This window comes from Athalia rosae, chromosome 3 (genome assembly GCF_917208135.1).
Source record: "Athalia rosae chromosome 3, iyAthRosa1.1, whole genome shotgun sequence".
NCBI lineage: Eukaryota > Metazoa > Arthropoda > Insecta > Hymenoptera > Athaliidae > Athalia > Athalia rosae.
Window position 1 is genome coordinate 7,044,513 of NC_064028.1, and position 19,996 is coordinate 7,064,508.

Genomic DNA, 19,996 nt, shown 5'->3' on the forward strand with positions numbered 1-19,996 from the left:
TTGAACTTGCGTTTGTAGGAATAATGTTAGTACATAGAAAATTAATTAATCGATCATCGTCGTACAATATGAAATCTTACAACGAAAATTTATATGAATGTAAAAAAAAGGAAAGAAAAAGTAGAAACTCTTAGGCAAATCAACAACATTATCATGACTTAATTAAGAATCATCGCAAATCCTTAATTGATCAATTCTTAATTCAGATGTGAGACGCATACTATCAAAAATCACGATTAGGCATAGCTAAGTTCGATCATATGATATATATTTTAGATTTTGCTTTTTAACAACGCTACAAGCGTTAACCTTTTTTGTTTTTTTAAATTATTATTTTCATCAATTATTCGTGTATAATATACGTACAATTTTATTTTGCGTTTCGTATATAGTATTTTAACTCATAACAGTTCAACTTACGTACATTGGAAAAGCTAAGCGAAAATTTTGTTTGTGAAGTATAGACGAGGTGTATAGCAAATTCAATTTGGTTGACTTGTCACATTCCGACACATTTTCTAACATTTAATAGTTTTTTGTTTTTCCCAGACTCATTTTTAAAAGTTTATTTCTCAAACTTTTGGCGATTTTTCGTTTATCGTTGATCCACGACTTTTCCTCCTCCATTTTTTATCTCATTATGGATAAAACAGAGACCGAAAGGAAAAGAAATAAATTCATTGGCGATCGTAATGCGTTACAAGACTCAAGTACGTAGTATAAATACTTGTATACTTCGACCTTGTGTTTTCATTGTTTTTGTATTTATTTTTTTTTTTTGTTTTTGTTCTGTTTTTATACTCAGTCGATCGCATTAATTAATTAAACTCTGTAGCCTCGTCGGTCGTCGTTCCTGATGGAGTTTGCCAAACAAAGCGCGAAGATAATGCCGACCAGCTGTGTTGGGTAGAAAAAAAAAAAAAAACGAGAATTAATAATTGTTGAATCAAACTGTGAATTCTCATTTTACATTTCACAACTTTTCCTGCAGTTTAATCGAACGAATCATACCTCAGCTGCAGCAACACCGATAGCGACTCCTCCAATGATAACGTACAACTGGTTGAGAGTTTCACTAAGGAGCTTGACGCATCCGGTCTGGTAAATGGATGATTGATCGGTACAGGCAGTACCTTCTGAATTACCGCAACAACTCCATGGAATTGTGGAATTTCCAATCTTTCCGAAATCATTTGGCGATTCGATTCCGCAACATTTCAACTGCGAATGAATAAATACATACATTATACACGTGTTGAAATCATCAGGTATAACGTACGTATATGTATGCATTTCACTCTTCACATTCAATGCGAGGAAATGAAAAGAGGAGTGAAATTATTGTAATAAAAGTTTTATTTACGGTCGACTGGATCGCGTCGACAGCATTACGATCGGATTTGTCAGCCCAGTATTGTGAGAACACCTTTCGGTACGTGTCATCCAAGCCAGATATACCGTTTTCCGATTGAACTTCTTTGGTTATTAGGAAAGCCCAGACACCGATTGCCACTTGAACGATGAGGATGGTAAGCAGGAAGACTGCAAACTGAAATACAATTTTCATTATATTGTTTAATTGTGATGGAGAAGGTACAGATTTTCCGATTTTATTTTACTCATATCGTGTGTACTCACGGTGATGACCATGCAGTGGCTCTCCCTAATCGCTCCACAACATCCGAAGAATGCAATCACGAATATTATCGCACCGATCACGATCAGGGCAATCGCAGGTGCTTCGGATATCTGATCACTGAGGTGATCGGTGACGTCTGTGACGTGCAGGTGAATCACTACACCGATGGCCAGGAGACCCAAGCCAAGTAACTGAAAAAAACCAAAAATATACATATCATACAAATATCCTCGAAACTGGCAATTTTCAGCTGGTTAAATTCGCCCCATATTCCTTCATAGCGTCATAATCGAACACTCCCAGTCAATTGACGTTCTTCCCATCGTCCGTGACTCACGTACGTTGTATATAAAAAATGACACGAAGGGTGGGCTCGCGCGTTATCCGATACGGCTTATCCTTATCTAGAAGTGGAATTTCCGTCTGTTGTTGCGTTAGATTAAAAAATCGAAAATATTTCTCCGATTAAAAAATCGTTGGGGGCATCTAAGCTCGGTTCTTCGCCCGCGTTACCGCGAAGATGAAGTGACGCTCTATCAATTTGTTAGAAAAATATTTATAGAACGAAATCATATTATTCTCTGCAGTGCTGAACATCGCCGTTGAGATGAGCTTGCGTACACAAAATAATGACCGCGGTCGGCGACTTATGACGGACTTATTTTTTTTCTCCCTCTCTCACTGTTTTCCCTGTTCGCGAACTTCCTCGAAACGATGAACTCGTCTCGAAAAAATTAGAGGAAAATGTTCGGTGCAAAAATGTCGAGGCATCGACCGTTTATTCAAACAACGATCGAACAACCACCCTATCAAAACCGAGCGTTCGCGACCGTTAATCTATATCCTGACAAATTCTATCGATTTTTCATAGAAAAAACAATAAAGCTCAGTCACGAGGGGCATCGAATGATGCAATGAGGTTGAAGAAAAATACTTGTTCGGTATATCTCCACTCTATAAGTTTTTTACAAAATTTTCTACTTTTTTTTCCTCATATCTATCCGCGTTATCATATTTTCTTCTTAATTTTTTTCACTCATTGATAGACTTCATTACTTCTTTTTTACACATACATGTATACATAATCTACCGAAGTAATAGTTTCACGGGGGTGACGTAGACTAATTTTAAAGATTCTTTTTTTTTTTTTGTTGATTTTATTAAGCATTCAAATGCGCCGTGCGAGCCTTGAGATAAATTTTATCTTTACTGCCTGCAACCCGACTAAAACACACACACGCGTACTCCATACCTTATTATGTACCGCAGTTTACACGAGTGTGTCAGGTATATATAAATGGATGATTGATCGGTACGGTGTGCGCATAGTTTATTAGAAATTCTTCGTATGGTCTGGCATTGAATGGACGAAAGACCGGACTGTTATACTCTATACATATATGTATCATAGTATGATGAATAGGTCAATGGTACAGCCGTAGGAGGAAAAAAAGTTTCACGTCGCGCAAAATCCAACGTTTCGGGGAATCTGACGAACGATAAGAAAGATGGCTGTATCAGTTATCCAAATTCTTATCAAACGTAAATATAAAAATGACGCGTTCACCGGGCGTAGTTTATTTCATATGATACATGGTGCTAATTAAGTTAATTGACGTATTATGAATAAAATTTGCACAGCGATACTATGCCACGGTGTCATGTACCAGTAATTGACTGACTGACCGAGATGTTTTTGCAAATATTGAAAACAGATGCTGAAATCAATCATTCTCTATCAATCGACCGTTTCAAATTACAAAAATAGAGTTGAAAACGCGAGTTACGCTCACATCCAACCGGTTCAATTGGAATGCACTTCGTCTTCGTTGAAAGATCTTTGAGTGCGGATTTAATAATTCTCGTGTCTATCAGGATCGTCTCGTATGATTACAGAAAGAATTGGAGCTTGACCCGCACAATTACCACGAGATGACGTTCGTCGCCTTATATTATAGCCTCTTCGGTTCAGGACCTGAAGTGTAATAGAAGGAAGCCATTCGGTCGTTGAATCACATAGCGCGCTTCTAATTGCCGCGCATATTAGCAGACGTAATAACACTTCTGACAATGAGACTCACGTCTACACGTGAAGTACGACCGGCGTAACCGGCGGACATATTATAACCGAGAAGTGCAAGGGAGGTACAACTTTTGTCTAGCCATCTGTGCAGAGCGTCTGTGTTGAAATTGTCACTGTCATTTGAATTTATTAGGCTTCCTATTCATTACATTCGTACCGTAAGACGACATTCGTTCGCACATAGCGGTTGAAAACGCGAGTAGCATTTATAAATCGAAATGCAATTCGAATCGTATACGGTAAACGAGTCCGCGAAGGATTGGGGAGCGGGAAGGAAACCGCGTGATGTCATCGCGAGTAAGAAGTAAGCGGTGTCGAGGACGAATCGGGCGGGATGTGAATTCCGCTGCTGGAATATATATATATTGTGCGTGTATACACCTATGTATATATATATATATATATATATATATATGATGTAGCGTTGGTATCGTTACATAATCCCTATTTATAGATAATTGCCGGACCGTATACCATTTCGGATCGTACAATGATTTTTTTTTTGTTTTTTTTTTCTTTTCGACGAAAGAAGAAGAAATGAGGGGAAAAAAAATTTATCGCACAGGATAGACGCGGCCAAATATCATACTTCGCGACCGTACGTACTCGTGCCGGCGACCGTACGTACTCGTGCCGGCAACCGCCGACTAATATTGTTCGTCATTACGTGTCGTCCTTGAAGTACGTCGCAGCGTACACAGTACTTACATAGCATTAGTTCGTTCGCACGAACTATTAGATCACAGGGCAAATAATGTTTGATACAATCGAGCGAAAGTCAACGTCTTTCGGTATCGCGAGAATACCTAGTACAGGAGTGAAAAATAAAGTCAGAGTACGAAACGTTATCATTTCTTTTTGCGTCTTTGACTGGCTGGCACTGTGGGGTAATCCGATTCTAAATTTACAAAGCATCAGCCTATACTCATACCTAACGTAAAATTCAACATGAGTAACAGCGTGTCCCTCGCTTGTGCTCGGTCGGGGTATTACCGGCGATGTTTACGCGTTAGTTGTTGAGCCGGCATATTTTTGACCTTGGCCACAAGAGTAGTAGAGGAGAACTTATACATAGAGGCCATTCCTCGAGCCGCTAGAACCGGGCCGGCTCCACGATTCACGTTCGAAATATGTCCGAGGATTCCCCGATTATTTGAGAAGTGAGCGTGAGGCATGCACCTTTTTCGCACGATATCGGTAACCCCGCGATACTCTCCGATATCGCATGCGGGGAGACCCGATTTCGCGACTCGGTGACAAACTCGTGACAGCTAGTTATCGCGCTACGATGCCGATGAGCGCGAGTGTTCGATTTTCCGCGACACGACGTCGGAGTGTGACGAGCTGAGAGGAGAGTGAAGAGGAGAAATGATGGAGAAATGACGCCGAGAGCCTCGACGACACGTGGAGTAGGTGAGTATCGTAACCACCTAAAATTCATGGCTTGATGTTACAACATCTCGAGTGGATGGGGAGTTTGCAAATAGATTCTTGTCGACCTTGACTCCGAATCATCGCGTGGGCCGATAATGTATAAACATATACATATGTAAGTCCACGCGTGGTATTGTTCTTCGATTGAATTAGCGATGTTCTTCGAACGATTCATCGTCGTATCGCGACGACGAGGTTTCGCGCGTCACGATTGTAAGGGGGTGACGAATAAAAGTTCCCCGTTTATTCCGATTGGGGGGGGGGGGGGGGAGGGGGTTTTCCTCGTTAGGTTTTCTCCTTTCTCCGATGCACACTCACCGCGAATAATAAATTGAAGGTGAATAGAAGCCACCTTATGCATTCACAAGCGAAACTCATCTCGGCGAATTATATGTTCCTCTATCCTTTTTGTTTAATTGTGTGACTTTATTTTTCTTATTGCTTGCGGTTTATTTTCAACGATATGTCGCAACGGTTCGCGAGAATATGCGGATAATCAATAGACGATACGAGTGAAACTTAAAAAACAGACTTCGCGCCGTTGAAACCATCAACTGAGGAGTATAGGAACTGGTCCGCGGCAATTATCCGCGATATTCCCCTCTCGCCTAAATATAATCTCGAGGAGTAGGAGAGAACAGAAGAAGAGGAAGATGCAAAAATATCGAAGGAGGAGAAACAGAAGCGAGAACGAGGCATATCGTACATACGCAAGAATAACAAGGAGGTCGAATTGCGTTGATGCTGCCGGTGCCAAAAATTCGCCACTCCCTACTATTCCTATCTATATATGTAATGTTTCGAAGCTATAAGGAAGTATATTGATAAAAATTACGCATGAGAGGCCAAGAAGAATTTAAAGATCACTGTCGTCCTGCAGAAGCATAACTTACATATATATACGCTACATGTAACATTTATCTTGATTCAATGATACCATGCTGCAGATCCTAAAAAATTATCCATAATTTATAGCGCCACGAGCATTTTTTCTCACAAAATTTACCCAGGCTAACGAGAAGATGAACAAAATATTGAGATTCGATGTCATATTTTATTTGGAAGTATAAAATCCATAAAAAAAATCGAGTAAAAAAATTTTTGGTATTGACGCGAGTAGCTCGTGCTCATCGCCCGCATAATATGCACTCGTCGTCCGGAGCATTCTTCCTCCTCCACAGTTTTTTAGGGACTGAAAACGGGAGACTGAGAATTGTGAGTCGATTGATACGAGAAATGCATAGAGGAATTTTAAACTTGGGTTGCAGTGTATGAAAATTATGTAGATGAAAAAAAAAAAAAAAATTTTTCACATAAATATTCAACTAGGTATTACATAAGCGAGCATGATTATCGTTACGCGATTTTACCGAACTTGCAAAATAGATCAAACGAAATGACGATTCTCAGTGAAACTGATATCGTTTCGTCAAACTCAAGTTTGCGAATACTTTTATTGCCGGGGGACAAAGTTTAACGTCCATGTATATTTGCACATCGATCAAACGCGAGTTATCGATGTGAATAACATAATTATCGCGGACGTTAATGACTGCACCGTAAATCAAATTGGTCAAATAACATTCAAACGACAAATTTATACGGCAAAATTATGGAAATTTCATTCGTGACGCACCGTTGAGTACGGATAAAGTTTTTTTCTTCATGAAATTTCAGTTTTCGAAACCGATACTTTTGTCATTTTTTTTTTTTTTTTTTCATCTCTCCGTTCATCTGAATACTTTTTAGATCTACGGCTATTCGAATCGCCTTTCAATGGAAATTCCAGTTCAAGTTTTTACCGATGAGAATTATAATAATTTCGGATCCGCGGTAAAGTTCTTACTCCCAAAGGCGTAGGAACCAACCGTACAGACCACGCGGTGACGTATCCGCTGTTATCTTTTTGTGTTTTTTTTTTTTTTCTTTCTTTTTAGTTTTTTTCTCAACCAGATTTTATTCTTTTCCGGACTGGCAATCACTCGTGCAGCAACACCAGCTGTAAAGTCCGAGTGGCAACGCTGTCCAACTCATGCGTCTCTCTGTAAACGAGTTTGTAGTGAATTTAAAACGCGTTTATACCGTCTCCACACTTGTTCGCCGTTACAATGCGTTACGTGTGTTTTATGTTACGTAGCTCTTAGCTGTGTTGGTTTCTGACTGGAAAAGTAACGTCCCGCTGGTCGTTACAGCCAACGCGAATTCGTCTCCTATTACTTTCAATTGTTGAGCCATTGCGATGTTCCATTCTACACGCATGTTTCGCAAAGTAGACTACACCTCCTCCTCCTACCACCATAGTGTCCACCTGCACACCTATTCGTTTTCCGATGTAATAATTGTACTTTTTTTCTTCCACATTCGGAGAACGTATAAGGTCTACAGTTTACTCGAGGTTGAACCTCGCGTATGATACGCCATTTGCTCCAAAGTCCGCACAAAGTGCACCCAACGAGATCCGAGCCAACAGACATTTTATATTACAAAACTTATCCGCTGTATAAAAAAGGCTGCGGTAACTGGAATGCCGATGTACGTGTATATAAGTGCGTGTATCCTTGATACACGCATACGTTCGTAATACCTGCACGCGATCAACAAGTGTGTGCGTGTGTGTGGTGTGTGTGTGTAAATGTGAATGAGAATAATCGTGAGTTGGTTCGTAGTGAAAAACTCCAACCGCTCCAAGGAGTTCGTATAGGATACACACGGTGGACAGGTATACCCGTACCACACCTGGAACCGAAAGCGGGCTGTACGTGTAACCTGCGGGAGAGCCGAATCGCTCTGTTGTTATATTGTATCAGAAACCTGTTGTTCTACCTCTTCCTCTACGAATACACGGTGTATTCCCGCAACCCCCAGCTGCAGCTTATCCCGACATCGAGGAAGAACCAGTTTCCGGTTGATAATAAATACTCTTCAGCGACTACCTCTGGTTCTTTTCCGCTTAATCAGTTGGGACGTCGCGATCGTTACTGCATTTTACGTGAGAAAACAGAAAAGGATGTCGAGCAAATATGGTAATAATCGCGACGGAGACGATGACAGAGAGCGCTTAGTAAATACGTCGAACCGTTGCCAAAATTGAGATATAAATATTCTCGCTTCGAATTCTTTCTCGTGTCTTCAACGCGTAGCCGAGTAGGAGTTGAGAAGAAAATTCGCATCGGCGACGTTTCGTTGTCCTCCGTAAAATCGTGTAACGCTTCGTTGGTATACGAGACTACTGCAGGCCTCGTCCGGAGATGACAAGTTCGGAGTAATATTTTCTCTATTTCCCATCCACGTGCGGATCTGAATTTCGTGAATCCGCGAGCGGGCGTAGCAGTGAGTTCCCTAATATTGTGACCCGTCGACAAACTGGCGCCACGAGATAAACGTAAAATGTGTATATACACGTACGCGTTACAAACACGAAAGCTCGTCCCCGCGAATCGATATCCTTGGCGCGTCTTCGGTTTACCATGGGAAGGGTATATCTCTGGTACACACAGGTCAACCTATAGATCCGTGCAGACATCCGACGCCACGCTGGGCGACGCCACGCCGCGTTACCCCGAAAAGAAATTACGCGCGAATGGCTTCGGCCGCAGCCTCCAGGACACTCGAGAACAGTCGAATTTGCCCGCTACGAGCAAGGTCGAATCTCCAATGATTTCACCTACATTCTAGGAAATCGTGCGGTCCGAAATATGACCCAGATTCGCCATTGCGAACGAAGAGTTTTTCGCCGTCTTCGCGATGCGATTTTCGTCGTTCGGATTTCTCCGAGATTTTAACGATCGGCCAGATTTTTGTTCACCGCGATTTTTTCACGACCTGACGTAAACTTCGAATATGGTCGTGCGGCGTATCACTCCCACGATCGACCTTCAGACTTCCGCTGTATATTATTATTATGTTAACCTTAATTCACGCATTTCTCCTCGCCCATTTTGTTCGCGCCGTCGTGTCACCGCGATAATTGAACCGTCAGAATAAAGCTATACACTAACGTTGTTCGCGTTGTTTTTATTATTATCAATTTTATCATTATGCATCTCGTTGCGCGGATCCGCGAAGGCTGAGTGATTCAGCCGACTTCCGCTAATAGATTATAAAACAACGTTGAAATGGATTAAAATAAATCACGAAGGGTTCATCGATCGGTATTCGTCACAAATCACCTCTGCCCTTTCGATTCGATTCACGTAGCGTCGCAGGATTGATTTGAAAAATCGAAATTTTCAAGGTATCTCCACCAAGTGCAGGGAAATCCTTCTCCTAGTCGCTCTACGGTTGATCTGTTAGGATCAGGTGTGTACCTGAGTCAGGTATGCAGCGTGACGGTGTGACGTTTGTTACGCCAGCAGGTATAGGGATCTGATATACAGGGTCGGTCTCCGTTAACCGAGGAATGTCCGCGGCGTTGGAAGTTCTAAATAATTATTTTCATTCGTCGGAGTTGCCTCTTCGACGCGGAAGCTTTGGTATACCCGAAACGAACGATCATGATCCCGTCTGGATACGGTAAACCGTATTTATACCGTACGTATATTATTATACGCTTAAAGCTGCGATAGGGAGTGTGTACGCGTTGGCTCGGATATCGAGCGTTAGTAACGCACGCCACGTACGTGCGGCGTATTCGCGCGGTTCATCGCATTGAAAATTGAAACGTGGATGACGTGAGTCAGGAGGCCGACTGGGAGATACCTACGCGTTGAAAGATAAAAAAGCAAGAGAGATACGGAGAGAGAGAGAGAGAGAGGCGGATAGAAATATGGATAAAAATCATAATTCCGATCTATCGTCCGATGAAGTCACTTCGAACAATTTGGAATCTCGCACGTTATGAACATCGCGAGTATCCGACTAACGTATGGTTACAGATTGTTTCGATTCAGTCACGTTTATAATAGACGATCCGCCGTTTGTGCGAAACCTACGGATGTGTAAATTCGGTAAGTTTTGTGTCGATTACGTAACGCGGATAAACGGCCGCGCGCACCGCGAAAACCGTCCTAAATTAACCCGTTCCCTTTGCTCGTAAGAAAAGCCCAAACGTTACAGGTGGCGATCGTCGTTGATCATTTTCCAGTACCGCCGCGACGACTCTCGTGCTTTTTCATTTTTAACACGCTTCCATTTCGATCAATTACCACGTATTCAACCGACGGCGAATTAATATTACTGTACGAATTATCACTCACGGCAAATATGAAGTTGAATATGAAGAGGAGGTACTTGATGCACGCTATTCCGCAACTCATCTTGATTGTTATAGAGGTTTTCTTCTTTTAAATAATATTTTCCCTGGCACTGGTTACCCCTGGATTTATATTTCACGGAAAAATGGGTAAAATCCGTTCGTTCGACGGTGAACCGTTCGCGCCTTCTTCACTGCAGCTGTCAGTAACGGACGATGGTACAGATTCAACTGACTCCTGCTGGTGTCGTACTCCAGTATAACACAATACTGCCTGCCCCACCTGTCTTATCTGGAAGAAGATTACTCATCGTAGATAAGGAAAAACCACTTGGTTTGTAACAACGTATCGCAAACGCGAAAACAACGATTAAAAGAAACGTTGACACCGCTGAACCGCGTTCGGAAAATAGAAGAAAAACCAAAAGATTTAATTCAATTCAAATAAGGCAATCGAACGTCGGTATTTTCGAATTTCATTGTTCCCTCGTTATACCTCCGAAATGTGTTTTTTAATAATCGCTATCTTGCGCTCTGGTGATAAATTGTCGTGGTGTAGTTGCTACGTTATATTAGTTATTGGAAACTGCCCAATTTCTATATTTAATTCGATGAATTTCGATTTTTATTCGAACATGCGGAAAGTGTTAATCGAAAAATTTGAACGCGCGCAGGCCTGAGCTAAGCGACGCCAATGCGCCGACCGGCTACGGGGATTGGAGAACGGGTCCCCAATGATCGTGATGTCGCGACGGTGCTGCTGGTTTGAACCACGGTTTTTTCGCGACGTGCCCTAGATTTTAGATTCTCGCATTTTAGACGCTACAGAAACGCTGTAGCCGTTGTCTTTAATTCATTTTTCCTTCATGAAAATTAATTAGGTCCTTTGAATTTCGTTTCAGCGTAGACTCTTCCGTTGTTCCTACGGAATACGTCATGGAAACGCGGGTGTGTCGCGACAATTGACGAGTTGAGCGTGCCCCAGATATTTTTAGTAAAAATTTCTAACCGGCACACGTTACGTAGTTGCCGTAATTCGCAAACGTTTGGAATATTTTACGATTGTAATATCACGCGTGAAAAACTGAAAATCTTACGGAGAGTCGAAGCTCGTTTTTCAATCTCAATTTTTGACACGTCATTTACTCTACACGTTGCATCGAATGCGTGAATCCTCTCAAAGTCAGAAGTTCATCCGCACATACGTTTAATGTTCAATTCAACCAAAGGTTATCATCCACTTTTATCTCTAGGCCTTCATATTTATTGATATTATACAGCCTCGGAACTCCTAGATGAAAAGAAAAAAAAAGAAAAAATCAACAGATATACAAAAAAATCAAATAAAATAACGAGCACGTAATTGCACTTTCTTTTTCGAAAATTTCTTCTTTTTTTTTCCCATGATACTAATTGTTTCACACTCTGTGTGTCTGCGGAGGATAAGATCAGGAGAGGAATCAACTGTTCCTATTGTCTACATAAATTTATAACACTTTGTGTAATTATATAGTTACACCCTCGCGTTCTCGTATAAAAATTAAGTACGCGTAGCCAAATTGCGACAGCGCTGCACCATCGACGTTAAAGGCTGCGTTACATAAACCGGCGACTCCGAATTCAATTATTCTATTCCTCGTTCGCATATGTGCTGTATAACTACATGCGTGTTTGAACGTATAGTGTGTCATTACGATGGAACACGCTGACACGTCGCGGTTACGCTGGGCTAATGTGACGGGTTTGATGATTTCTTTTTTTTCTTTCTCTGTAAATTTTCCTCATATCGTTTTTATCCTCTTACACAGCTCACATGTGAGATCCAGAATTTTAAAACCGATTTTTATACATAAAGATGCTTTATATGTACACCGAAATTTTCTAGTCAACGTACAACGTTTACAAAATTATACAGGTAAAAGTATACTAAACTTTGAGTTTCTCTCCGGGCTGCAATTATGATGCGTCATGACCATTTTAGTGAAATTTCAAAACTTCCATGTCGCTCGTGTAAATACATGTACATAGACTAATACCTACTGACACGTCACTCGTTTCTCAAATTCGCAAATTGTAATATTTGTAGAGAGAAAATTGTATACCGATATCTGAATCGATCGAAGCTCTTCAAAATTATCGGTATCGTAAGTTTCTGGAAGGCCAATCGAGATGCGGAGATCGGACTTCGCGATCAGACGGATCAGACGGGTAGAACGATCGTGGAATATGCATATCATAAAATCGTCGGTGACGTATACAGTGAGTGACTCCTGTAGTTCGGAAGCGTTGACTAATCATCGTGTCTCATATATTAATGTCGTAGTTCGAGCTGACGTCATTATACTTTATGCGTAAATTGAAGCACGAACTTGGTCTCCGGTCAAACTCGGTATACTCACAATCAGATGAAATTCTAAATTTCGATGCGCGAACGAACCACGATATTCACTAACTCAAAATCGTCCTCGTTGTGCGATGTTGAAATTGAGTTTGGATTGCAAATATTATACGAAACTAACTCGCGGTTCGCCTATACGATAAGATAATTGAACGACGGACTGTATCAAGTCGGGCAAATGGTGATTGTGGTGAAGTAAATATTCTCCGAAGTATAATTCAACGGTCACCACATTTTTTCAACTCGAGGAAAGAATGGGCGCAAGTTTTCCGCGGTTGGATCGTAATCGAATGGTTGATTTCCCACCGTTCTGAAAATTTCCCGATTAATTGAAAAATTCTATTCCAAATGAACTGGAGAAAAATTGAGGCTCAAACGTCTAGATTATGAATTTTACATCGGAGCGAAACAGAAAGTTTCCATCTCGTGGCATAATGTGTAGCGCGTAAGAAACTGTAGATAAGTATCTGAATTTATGAATCGTTTATTTGATACAATGGTTAAATGAACGTTCGTATGGATAAAATATAATATTCAGTTCGGTTTCGATTAACTCTACGCTAAAACTAGGAACAAATCTCGGCTCGTATCAATAAAATCGAGCTGAAAACCTTAAGTGTAAACTACGTTTTAAAAACTACGTCTTCGTTCTGGAGGGTCTCGGGGGTTTGAAAACCAGTCGAGAATCAATCTCCGTATCCGAGGAGGGTTGATTCGTTTTCGCGGTGACGGTCGGCTGTCCATTTTGCAGAATTTCTTGCCGCCTTCTTTCCGCGCCCTCCTTTATACCACGCGCAAAGAAACAGGCACTTATCACACCGCACACCTGGAATCCGGAAAAATGGAGCGTGTTAATATGTTAAAATTAAAACAGCGAGTAGAATAAGCTGTTTAACATACACGAAACCGTAGCGTGTTAAACAACTAATTAACATTTTTTGGTTCGTTAGGGTTGAAGTTTAGATTTGGAAGCGATCGATTCACCTGGACGAGTACGGAGCAAAGGGCGAGTAAAAAGATGTGTAGAAAAATGGACTTTGTCCGGTTGGTAACGGGGTGCAAACATCCCCTGGAATACATCTTTGTGCAAGCCGCAGCTGCCGTCGTCGTAGGATCCGATTGCGATGTCGTGTCGCAGCATGACCAGGGGACGGAATCCGTGACTCGGTAATCCGAAGGTCCGTCGATGCCGCAACATTGCAGCTGAAATTTCGAAGATACGACGAACGGTCAATATTGCGTAAATTTTTTTTCGCCTCTTCATCGCGCCAGTACAGCGCTCAGGATTCCATGAATTCCCTGATCTCGTCGTCAGATTCACTTCTCGACGCGAACGAGTGCGGATAACTGTGGGTTTTTTTTAGAAGAAATTAACCTTATCGTTGTAAGTAATTAAAAATAAGAATTGATAATTATCAGCTGATTACGACCGCGTTCAATATAGAATAATCATTTGTGTCGACTTATGATTTCTCGGTAAGATTTCGCTTTTTCTAATTCAGTCGAATTAGGCCGGAAATACGGGATCTTTATCGCTATGGAAAAATATATAAGCCGGCTGATCTTTCTCCGAAATCGTTGGACCAGTAGAAAGATAACTTGAAAAGTCTGACCTCTTCTTCGAACGGGTTTAGCCGCAAAAAATTATTAAATAATTTCCACGGGTAGTGTTAACATTCGATCGACTTCTCCATTTTTACTCGTGCTCTTGGAGTTTTTCGAAATGCCGCCAAGGAGCATCTCGACGATTCGCCGTTTCATTTACCCTAATTTGCATCCGATCCCAGATAGCCTTTTCGTCTGTGATTGCCTGGGCGAAGATCGTCTCCAAAGCAGCCGTGCGTAAAGTGTCGATTTCTTCGTGTTTAATTAAAGCCCAGATTCCAGTTCCACTTTCAACGGTTGCCAGCGCCGCCAGCGTTAGTGAGAACTGAAAAAAAAAAAACCAAAAATCCATGATACCGATCTAACACGATTCCTGGTACAAATTAATCTTCTTATTTCTTGGGCTAATATTTTTCCATTCGAAAAAGAGATTCGAGCGACGACAAAGAGATTTGTACAATCGAGTTCACGTGTCCAAGTCCATTTGCTCATCTTATCACCCGGTGCGTACGTACATTCGCAATAACGATATTCTCGATACTTTCGGCAATCTCACGAGATGATTCAACGATTTGATACGATATCGCTGCGTATCGCGTTCACACTTTTTTCGTTCTCTCTACTTAACGTTATCGTTAGATCGACGAGGTTCACTCATTTTCTAACATTAGTCACATCGCGATAACGCGAAAAAATAATTGTCGAGCGAACGTCGCGATCCACACGACGCGTTGAAAATCATTGAGCGTCAGGAATGCGTTGCGGAAACGTACGCTCGTCATACACTACCTTCCGTCGAGTACCTCACACAATACACCCGCGTTCGTTGACCTTTGTAATTCTGGTGAAAAAAAACAAAACAAATTGTACCGGTAAATCATCTCACACATATTATCTGTATCCTGCGCGTCAATTCCATGACGTGCCAACCGCACCATCCGATCAGACACGTTACCAAGCCGGCGACAAGTAGAAGAATCGCTGGTCCGCAAACACCCTCCGGAGTTAGAGGGCTGTACTCCTTGAGCTGATAAATGAAGACCCCGGAACCGACGCAAACGATGATTCCAGATATCTGCGGACGGGAGTAAAAATAGTTAAACGATGAAAATAATATTACGTGAGCGCCTGTACTTCCAGGTAGACGTTCTATCGCGTTCGCGTTATCGAGTTAACACCGTGCCAGGTAATCTTACGTATAGATAAGCTAGCGGCTTATCGGTCGTAGTAATGGAAATCGTCGCCTAGTCGGCCCCGGTGTAGAGAGACGTTAGATATTTCATCTGCGGTAATTACGCATCCGATTGTTCCCACGCGTCTCAAAAATGTATAATTCTGGCAGCGAGAGTTGGAATAATTTTGGCAATTGCGATTCGTCCGAATAACGAAAAACTAAGTCAACTCGCGGATTCGAGAAATTCAAAAGTGTTCGGAGAGGGACACCTGCTGCATTTCCCCCCACACGGATGGAGCGCCGGTTTTTACTTAGACGCGAAATAATTCGAGTCAGATTCATTTCGGAGGAAGGAGGGAGTCTGCTCCAGTCTCGTCTCGAAGTCGCTACGTCTTTAGCTGAGTTTCGACCGTGTGAAAAGTAAAGAAAGGGAAATTTTCCGCGAATCTTAATCCATTCATAAAGTGGATAGACGCGAGTTCGTTAACCCTTCGGCGTCGAGGCGTGCGATATTTAATTATATACTCAAATAATTGTTAAAATTTCGTTAGAATTATTTGTTTATATAAATCGACTTACGCCGAGTAGGATGACGTAGGCAAGCAGAAAATACCGGAGGCAGATGACGGTCCGAGCCATCTCAGATTTATAAATACACGAAAGACCGACGATCCGTAGTACGTCTCGTCGCTGCAGCGGAATCGGGTCGTGGGACGACAGGGAAAGTTAAGTTTGGCCCCTGAACAACGACGAGTCTCGTGTACGTGGTGCCGTCGATTCTAGCTACGTCGCCATTGCACCGCGTAAGATGAGCGAACAGGTAGTCGAGGCGGCAGGATTTTTCGACGATAAAACCGGTAGGAAAACTTTCGGAAAATTTGAATTTTTTTCACAAATTTCGTCGTAACGAAGACGACGCCGTTCTACCGAACACTCGATGAATTTTAAACTCTCATGGCAAAGATTTTCTTTCCCAGCATTCGAACAACCGGCCGATTCATCGTCAAACGTCGGACTACCATAACAACGCTAGGTATTCCACCATCCCGATCGCCCGTCCGCCCGCTCGCTCGAAGAAAAGAGAGAACCAAAAACGAAGGAAAAAGAACACCGTTGCTTTACCGCACTGCAAGAACGGCCGCGGAGCACGGAGAAAGAGAACCGTTCGGGGTACCGGTTTCCATGCAACTCGACAACAAAGTACGACACGTTGCAGTTGTCTGCACCCGCTACGCGAACCCCCATTACAATACGACTCCTGATGCTACGATGAACCCAACCCACCGTACGCTCCTAACGATATACCTATACCGTACGGGTACTTTCAACTGGTACACGGCTCGGGTGGGGTCAACCTGCGGTCATCCGTGTCTCACGCAATCCAGATCGAAACTGGGTGATCAACGGGTTACGGAGTCGTAGGGTGACCTGTTTCGGGGTGACGGTGTCTGTGACGTGAATTTTTTGTTTTTTTTTCGAATGGAAAATGCGCTGAATTTTTCGATGGCTTCCAAAAATAATTACTGGAAAATCGAATCACTGAGGTTTCTTGTCTTTCCAATGTCGTTTGGATTGAGAGAATCCGAAGATAGAATCGGTTCTCGCTCCGGAAGATTCACCTCAATCAAGATGCGCGACATATCGTCAGCTGCGAAGTACGGAGAAATCAAATATGAGAGAACGTCGTCACGGTTGTAGGTGACCCTGGTATTAAGCTTCATTTTTATTTACACATGTACTGCGCTTTAACCGCAGTCGTAGGTCGTCTCGCGGAACAAAGAGGCTCGGGCAACGTCCTGCAGTCCGTTGCTTCGTGAACGCATGGTAGGTATAACGTGAAGTAAAATTTCAACGCTGCAATATCATTGTTATACCTATAACTGTATTAATATAAGATGAGTAAGGGGGAATCCAAGGCCAAGTGCAAATCACTCAACCGCTACACGACATCTGCAAGTTGTAGCGATTCGTAATGCCGAGTAACCCGCGTGTTATACGTAGCCACGATATATTCCAAGATCGTACGAACATCGACAACAAACGCAAAGGTCAAAGATAACGGGAGTCGATCGTTGAAGATCGACATCTCACCGTATCACTGATCGTTATCGGTACCCTCAGTTGTTATTATGTTTTTTTTTTCGTACCCCTCAGCTAGTTATTGATCAAAGTGTGTTTCCCTCGAGGTTTCCCTTCATACGATTCGGGCCCTCATGGTGGTTTCGGAATTGTTACGGGAATCTTCGCCATGGTAACGGGGGCAGGTGCAAAATATGTATTCGAATTAGGTACGGTGCCCTGCGAAGACGGATAGGTGTACGATGATGTAAGGTTCGTGGAAAAAAAACTTTGACACGATTTCTTATTCCTATTGAACATGTCTTGTTGTCTCAAATTCCATCTCTCCCGAACTTAAAAGGGAAGATCATAAGCGTTGTATCTGATCTATTTTAAGCTGCACAGGAATCTCGATCTCCGAATTGACTCTAGATACTGGAAACGATCGAGTTACGATTCGTCTTGCGATTTTGCTAATTACCGCAATTATTTATTGTTAATTACGGGTAGTGGCGACATCGGTGCTGGTTTCACGTACTATGTGTATACAGCGAGTAGCGTGGGGCGGAGATCGAATCTCAAATCAACGCCGCCTTAATTAATTTGTCGAAAAAAAGGCAAATCGCTTCAATGATTATCGTACAAACAACGAAACTTGAAACAGCAAACGGCAGCAATAGCCACGGCGTCAATGTTATTTTCCTCGCTCTTGCGCTCGGGCGAAGATTCACAAATGTCTTCCTCTTCATCCTCAAAAAGTACGCGAAAAACGTACAGCTTTGAGGAGCGTGAAATCCTTATTTCGTTGATCAACAAACACGGAGACGTAACGGACAAGAAATCCGATCCGAATTCCATGTGTAAACGAAAATCAGCCTGGGCTAAACTCGCCGAAGAATACAACAGCATCGTAGGACCGGACGCTACGCGTACCGCCGTTCAGCTGAGACGTTGCTGGGAAAACATGAAAGCTTGCAAAAAAAATCGTGAGGATAAACGCAGCGGGTAATTATCCAGATTAATCCCAGTAAACCTTCCCCACCATCTCCCTTACTCTCCCTTCGCTCCCCTCAGATCGACTTCGAAGAACGTCAGCCAGATAACGAACGATCGTCTTCGTATGTCTCTGGGAAGCTGGCAGGACGGAAGTCCGGGTCAAAGATCGTTGGATAATTCAGGGACCGCTAGCACCGTCGGTTTACCTCCGAACGTAGTTTTCGAGCCGAAGGCATCCGAGCCGTTCACCCTTCAGAGCGTCTCTGCTTCGAAGGCGGCCAAATTGACCCTGAAAAATTCCGTCCAAAGGGATTACGAATGCAAGGAATTGATGGCCGGCCTCCCGTCGAAGCAGAATATCGCCCTCGTGACAGATTTTTCCACAAAAATGGAGCCGCAGCCCCCCATCGGACCGATGGGCGATTGCCCTGAAAAATTTTTGTCCGATCCGGAGTCCTGCACCGAGGACAACCAGTCGGAATGCTGTAGGGATCAGGAGGGCGTCGAAGAGCAGGGAGTTCCCCTGAAACCTAACGCCAGTCAGGCAATGCAAACGTCGCCGATAATATTTCAGAACCGTCACCGCCGAACGAATTCTTACGCGCAGACCAGAGACGAGGAACTTCATCTTTTGACGCTATCCGAAGCACGGATAAAAGTCGACGTCGCCGCCTTGCAGAAAGAGGAGGCCAGGGTGAGGTTGGAAGAGGTGCGATACAGGAAAGAGGAAGCCAAGTTAAGGATGTTGGTTCTTACTTACAAATTAGAACGAATTAAGGAGGATTAAAATCGTCCCGGGTCGTCGATAATTTTCACGCGATTCGCGATCCTTTTTTTCGATTACAGTTTCAGTTTCAGTTCATTGCGTAATAATTCTTCCAGTTTTCATTATTTTACGTCTAGTATTATATAAGATAAAAAAGGGAGAGAGAAAAAAAAAAAAAGATAATCCGGGCAGCTACTTGATGTTGCTGATTATTTGATTTATTTCTTGTAAATGGATAATAATAATCGTTACACAGTTATAATAAATATTAAAAAAGAAGAAATACCGGTATATCTCATGTACTGCAGTTAAATATTGTGTACGGGCTAAGCTTATAACTTTAATGTTAGTATTACATTTTATATATTTATAATTATATGAATTTATCTTCAATACCAAATAGGCACTCATAATAGCGGCCCAGATAATTGATTTTACCGACGATAATATTTCGAATAAATTTCGTATAAAATTGATATACACGTGTAGAGACAGATGATTCACAGTGCGCTTTATCGAGCCTCGCGATATCGTCCGATGAATCGCAGTTTATTAATAACATCTAAAAAATTATATGACGGACGTTGATTATTATCATGATCATTATTATCATCCAATTATCATCCGAGAGTTCAGGCAGTGTTTCTCTTCT

General features: G+C 42.3%; 4 protein-coding genes across 6 annotated transcripts in view; 2 read left to right on the forward strand and 2 right to left on the reverse strand.

Moving 5' to 3' along the window:
• LOC105687724 overlaps positions 1-19,996 on the forward strand; it is a 163,807-nt gene that overhangs the window by 142,973 nt on the left and 838 nt on the right. Inside the window, exon 15 of one of the 2 annotated variants that reach the window (XM_048652439.1) lies at positions 992-1,124. The exons of the other annotated variant lie outside the window; for it this stretch is intronic. Coding sequence (XP_048508396.1) covers positions 992-996 — 5 coding nt within the window. The 3' untranslated portion in view covers positions 997-1,124. Of the gene's footprint in view, positions 1-991; positions 1,125-19,996 lie in introns of those variants that run through there. 2 annotated transcript variants of the gene reach the window in all.
• On the reverse strand, positions 326-10,561 carry LOC105687721 (CD63 antigen-like). Of its 2 annotated transcripts, none has more exons than XM_012403570.3 (5): positions 10,352-10,561; positions 1,639-1,830; positions 1,364-1,549; positions 1,012-1,221; positions 326-897 (listed from the first exon to the last, which is right to left on the reverse strand). In XM_012403570.3, the coding sequence occupies exons 1-5, from the start codon at positions 10,409-10,411 to the stop codon at positions 823-825; spliced, it is 723 nt and encodes a 240-aa protein (XP_012258993.2). In that variant the 5' UTR covers positions 10,412-10,561; the 3' UTR covers positions 326-822. The 2 variants fall into 2 exon arrangements, with proteins under 2 accessions (XP_012258993.2, XP_012258994.2); XM_012403571.3 differs by lacking the exon at positions 10,352-10,561 and adding an exon at positions 5,475-5,628.
• On the reverse strand, positions 10,413-16,232 carry LOC105687720 (tetraspanin-3-like). The gene is made up of 6 exons (XM_012403569.4): positions 16,104-16,232; positions 15,237-15,425; positions 14,511-14,675; positions 13,730-13,948; positions 10,844-13,571; positions 10,413-10,639 (listed from the first exon to the last, which is right to left on the reverse strand). The coding sequence occupies exons 1-5, from the start codon at positions 16,161-16,163 to the stop codon at positions 13,383-13,385; spliced, it is 822 nt and encodes a 273-aa protein (XP_012258992.2). The 5' UTR covers positions 16,164-16,232; the 3' UTR covers positions 10,413-10,639; positions 10,844-13,382.
• On the forward strand, positions 16,240-19,960 carry LOC105687680. The gene is made up of 2 exons (XM_048652441.1): positions 16,240-16,381; positions 16,502-19,960. The coding sequence occupies exon 2, from the start codon at positions 18,703-18,705 to the stop codon at positions 19,363-19,365; it is 663 nt and encodes a 220-aa protein (XP_048508398.1). The 5' UTR covers positions 16,240-16,381; positions 16,502-18,702; the 3' UTR covers positions 19,366-19,960.